Below are 5,856 nucleotides of genomic sequence, written 5' to 3'. Positions count from 1 at the left end.
TTTTATTTTTGAGAACTTCCAATTTTCCTAGATTCATACTTTGTACATTTTATGTTCCGATGATTAATGGATGTCTGCAGCTGTTTCTCTTCAATTTCAGTGGTGCCACATCAGCAAATGGAGGTCTCGAAAGCTTTACCTTATCCAGAGGAGTAAGGCTGGGTTTACTCAGATGATGCAGCTCTTTCCCAGTCCTATTTTGAGAGCCTTCTAACCTAAGCAGACTATTAATAAAGTTGTGCGGTAATGTATCAAATAGTGTTTCTTTGCTATTCATAAGGTTTTCTCTGGCTAATTATTTGAGAAGTGGATGGTCTCCTCCTTCTTCCTAGTCTGTCTCAGTCTATAAGCTGGGCTGATACCTGTGCACCATGTGCATTCCCGCTGGGTTAGAAACACCAGTGGCTCAGTCTCAAAACTCACATCAACACGTCACCACGTTAGGACAAACCAAGAGACAAGTTTATCTCCCTGTTGGAAACCTCTCATACCACCATTACCTGGGTCCCTGTGCCTGACTCCTCCTCTGTCCAGATTCCTAGGCCTTTTAATCCCCTTTTCCCACTCTCCCACCCTGCTGCTTTGGGCGTTCCTGAGTTCCTCTCCTCACCTGGATCACTGCAGCTGACTGCTCCTCTGTCCAAGTTCCTGGCTTTTAATCCCCTTTTTCCTGCTCTCCCTCACTGCTGCTTTGGGCATGCCTGAGTTCTTCTCCTCACCTGGATCCCTGTGGCTGAGTGCTCCTCTGTCCGAGTTCCTGGCTTTTTTATCCCCTTTCTCCCACTCTCCTGCCCTACTGCTTTGGGTGGGCCTTAGTTCCCTCAGATTATTAGAGTATCTATATTTCTTCTAGTGCCCTTTTCCCTCTTAGGATTTTCTTCCTCCTTTTTTCCACATTTAGTTCTTTGATCCAGATGGATTTTTAGTGTGAAAATGAGTAGAGATCTTGCTTTACGATAATCAGTTGTTTCAGTAAGATTTATGAATAATCATTTCTTTACTCACTTAAAATGTACCTTACAATATGTATTAAGTTCCCATGTATATAACTGGGTGTGTTCTTGGCTCTTCAATATTTCCTCTTTGATACATTATCTATTTCTGGGCACTGTTTCATTCTCTATGGCTTAATAATGTATTTTCATAGATGGTAAGATAGATACCGCTATTACTCTCTGCCCCCTTAATTTCTTTAATATTTTCATATGCTTAGTTTTCCAGATGTATGAACTACTACAAAGATTAAATAAATTTTAAAACATCTTCAGAATTAACTTGTGATGACTGGTTGACCAGAAGAAAGTTGGGAAAATAGGGCTGAAGCTAGATATTTTTAGTAATTATTGTGTACTAGGTCTAGATGCTATTCTACCTCAAAACATTTGGAGGGTTTCTATTTAGTCATGGAAGGAAAAGCATAAAAATATCTGTAGTAAAAAATGTAAAAGCTTTTGCCAGCAGCATCTGCCATTTTTGGTTGTCTGTGCTTGGGCTAATAGCAGACAAAATGTAAAATTGCCAGCAACTTAGGTAATTTCAGTATTGTAATTTTATAGCAGTTACAAACATAATCTAATCTATCTCTTTGCTTTTGATTCCTTTTCTCCTTTCCTCCTCCCTTCTTTCTTCTTTTTACCTTTCGTTGATCAAGTTGTGTATTATGAAGTAGTACTGCAGTCATATTTGGATATAGTTTTACCATCACTCCAGTATCTCTACAAAAATGAAATAATAAGCCTGATTAAAATAGTAAGTATCTGTATATGTACTAACAATCAAGCTGTGATAATGTTTTCATAGGAAAAAAAGGAAACAAAAGCAAACAAACACAGCAGTACATATTTTTTTCAACTATAAAATCTATGACTTAGAAACATATGCTTATTTTTCAACAGAAAATACATTCTATTTAATTGTGGATCAAAAGACAAAGAAAAGATAAAGGAAAGGGAAGCAGAAAAACTATTAGAATATATTCTTCCTCTATATTTCCCTTTATAATATTTCCCAGAAAAATTGAAATATAAGTTATTTTAAAATAGTATAGGATTATCATCAACTTATTAAGTAGCAAGGAACAGCACAGTGGTTGAAGCATAAAAGGTCAGCAGTCTGTACCCACCAACTGCACTGCAGGAGAAAGATGAGGCAGTTCGCTTCCACAATGATTTACAGCCTTGGAAACCCTATGGTGCAGTTTTATTCTGTCCTCTAGGGTCACTATGAGTCAGAACCAATTTGACGGCAATAGGTTGGGATTTCTGGTTTATTAAGTAGTAACATGAAGAATGGGGTTTTCATTAAAAATTTTCTCTTTTTTCCTTATGTTCTACTAAAATGAGCCATCTCATTTCTTTATTTCTCACATGTCATATTAAGCAAATTATCCTAATGCCCTTTACTAATCATTTCAAATAGCTTTCCAGATCCATGCTATATCCAATCATTTTTCCCCTTAAAAGGGATTTTCTGATTCTGAAACTCTATTTAGCTGGTAAAAAAATTCTTTAAGTTAGAAATTGTTATTCTTTAAAATATGCTCAATATGTATTAAGTAGTACTACCTCTAAAACAAGCCCATAAGAAACTGCCAAAAAAAGAAAAAAAAAAATTAACTAAAAATAAAGGATATACTGCTAAATCTATTGTGGATCTGTCCAGAAAATTTTAAAAATGGAAGCTTTAGTTAAAGAAATAATTCAGTTAGAAGAATGTATTATAATTATAATTACAAAATTATGTTACCTAAAAATTTACAAACTGGCAAAATACATTCTACCTTAAAAAATATTTTGCGGTCCATGATAACTGACAGTCAAAACACCTTACAATTTCAAAGAAAATAAAGTAACGTGTAAAGTCAGCCCAGCCTTGAAACACATATCTTTTAAAAACCAACAAAGTATATTATTCTATATTACCTGATTTCAGTTATTGTGGCGGTATATACTGCTCCAAATTCTAGCTGTTGCTCCTGCTGTAAGTGTAAAATAAGTCATAAGATTCATAAAGACATAGCAACAAAAAGTAGAAAAAGGTAACTATCCTAAGACCAATACTTACATCATCTTTGCAGATTTCAGTAATAAAGTCTCTTGCTTCATGCATAGCACTGGGTGTTGGAGCAAATACAGAAAATGTTTCTTCATCCATTTGACTAATAGTTACTCCTTTAAAAAAGATAAATTTAATATAAATTAAATTTGACCATTCCAATGGAGACTAGTATGAAAATACAGCAAGGGAGAGACCTGATAGCAGCTGGGCAGAATCCTGCTGTGTTTAATCATTGCTGTAGATAGCAAGGAATGAAGGATTCATTTACCAACACATGTACACTGCACATGTGCTATATATCTGGCACTGTAATAGGCTCTGGGCATACACCAGTGAACCAATGCCACCAATTTTTGTGATCCAACAATCAATTTTAATTTTGTTCTCTAAATTACAAGGTGAAACTATTCTAGAACCCTTTTCTTAACTTTTTTCTTTCTCCCTCTTACCCTTTAGGGTGGTGAACAGATTGGTGAGGCACAAAGTCATCTGTTTCCTTTCTTCATCCTCAAGCTTAAGAACGGGTAAGGCAACTCTGATTCTTACCCTCCTTCAATAACCTCAAAGCTGGGAAGTAATACATAACCCAAAGACTGCTTCCAGGAAAAAAAAAAGCACTATTTCTAATATACTTTTTAAATAAGAGTCTAAATAAATATAAGTGAAACCAGCAAAAGCAATAGTAAAAGATAATTAAGCATAATTCCTCTAAAGTGTAAACTAAAAATTATTCTAGATGTTTAAAGTGATGCAAAAAACAAAAAAAAAAAAAAAAAAAAAGATGGAAAGAATACACAGAGTAACTGTACCAAAAAGAATTGTTGATTTATTAAGAGGCATACAGAAAATTTATAGTAAAGACATATACTTTTCTCCTGGTCTTTGTCTTCATTTCTCAAACACAGAGATTTGAGTAAGAGGTAAAATGGCACACTTACATGGTTCAGCTTTTAATTACAAAAATCCCTAACTTTATACAACTCTTACCTGTTTCAGCCTGAAGTTTTTTTAAATTATATCCACCTGGTCCGACAAACTTTGATCGTTTTGATAATGGAACCTGAACGGTTTCTAAAATGTAATATAGACAAAAATATAAATAATTCATATATATACATGTATGAACCTAAAACATGTTCTGTCCACTTTAGATAGTTTCTTTCTTTTTTTTTGGCCTAGACATATGTAGAAATTTTTCAGTAGGAAAATAGAAACACAATTGGCTACTGGACTTAAATATTGAAGTTTTAATGCCCAAGAATGTCCTTCCAAATTTAAAGAAATTTAACTGTAAAATATTCAAAATACTTGCATTTTGCACACAGTGTAAAACATTTTAAAACAAGTAATATGTTTTCATACAGTAATATTTATCCTATTACAAAACCAGTAATAATTTTAATGTATTACCTACAACAGGCCCGTTTTCTTTTCTAGACGCTCGAGGTTTTGCAATAGTTTTGTTCATAATCTGTAATATTTCCTTTTTTGCCACTAGAAAAGATAAAAACACAATAAACATAACTACATAAAATAAACAATGACTTGATATAGTCACATTCTTAGCTTTTATGGAATAAAATCTGAACTCTTCCACTTAGTAAAGCTTTCCATACCCCAATTACTTTGATAATTTCACTCATTCCTTTCTCCATAAATCCTATCGTAGAGCGCTGCTTAGTTTGTAAAAATCAGATTTTCAGTTGTCTCCCACTTGGGTGATTAGCCACATGCCCACCAACTTAATATTTCTTGATCTAAGTTAAGTTACATGAAATTTCATTTTCAAAGCACTATTTTATAATAAGTCTAATGGCAATCATAATTCTCATTCAACAAAGTACACAATGATGAAATAAGCATCAGGCACATTGGCTTACCTGAAGCTTGCTGAATGGCCTCCATTACAATTTTTATTGGTATCCCAGGTAACTTAATATCGGCCTAATTTGGAAGAGCCAAAAAATGATATAAATATTGATTCATGACATTATTTAGATATAACAAAAACAAAACAGTTTTAAAAATACCTGTAGTGCAGTTATTCCCTTATTAGTGCCAGCTATCTTGAAATCCATGTCACCATTGTAATCTTCAATTCCCTTCAGGAATTTAAAAAATTAAGATAAGAGTTTTAAAGAAACACAAAATTCACCCATAGTTACTACAGATGTATTTCTACTTCCAAAGTAGGAGCTTACACATAAATATCTTTTACGTTAACTACTACCTCCACTTTCTGACTTTTTAAGCTACAAATACTTTCATGAGAAATATTATTTTTAGATCATGTTACCTCCCATAAATGCATTATGGATTAATTTACTGTCATCTGAGAGTGAACTATTATGTACATTTAGACTATAATATTTATTTTAAATTAAGATCCTATAAAAACCAAGGAAACACGCTGGGGAGGACAGAATAAGTACCTCTGTTCCTTAAGTACTACTAGCATCTTCTAAGCACAGGATGCTTGTAAAGTATGTATGCTCTTCACCATTAAATATTTGAAAATGTGAATATACTTGCCAGAATATCTGTCAGCAACCGATAATCTTCTATTTCACTCTTCTCAGAATTGTTTTTGGTGACTAATCCTACTGCTACACCTGCGACAGCAGATGAAATTGGAACCCCTATAATTGAGAAAAACTTTTGTGTGTAATGTGTACATCAGCCTAACACATGTATTTATCACTCTGTTGACATTTTATTTATTTATTTATTTATTTTTTTATTAGGATTTGGGTGAAGATTTACAGAGTAAATTCACTTTTCATACAGCAGTTCACATAT

General features: G+C 33.4%; 1 protein-coding gene across 1 annotated transcript; it reads right to left on the bottom strand.

Annotated features, from left to right (window-relative positions):
* Positions 1 to 1,636: 1,636 nt before the first annotated feature.
* Positions 1,637 to 5,696, bottom strand: LOC103213635 (polyribonucleotide nucleotidyltransferase 1, mitochondrial-like; the record flags this gene model as incomplete). Its single annotated transcript, XM_007959365.1, has 8 exons — positions 1,637 to 1,715; positions 2,922 to 2,977; positions 3,064 to 3,170; positions 4,045 to 4,128; positions 4,468 to 4,551; positions 4,938 to 5,001; positions 5,088 to 5,159; positions 5,590 to 5,696. Coding segments are annotated over 8 exons (653 nt in total), but the record flags the coding sequence as incomplete, so codon positions are not given.
* Between the last annotated feature and the right edge of the window lie 160 nt (positions 5,697 to 5,856).

The sequence above is a fragment of the Orycteropus afer genome, unplaced genomic scaffold (assembly GCF_000298275.1).
Source record: "Orycteropus afer afer isolate SDZICR_OR568_19922 unplaced genomic scaffold, OryAfe1.0 scaffold22082, whole genome shotgun sequence".
NCBI classification, from domain to species: Eukaryota; Metazoa; Chordata; class Mammalia; order Tubulidentata; family Orycteropodidae; genus Orycteropus; species Orycteropus afer.
Note: the sequence above shows the minus strand (reverse complement) of the source record. Positions and strands in the feature narration are given on the sequence as shown.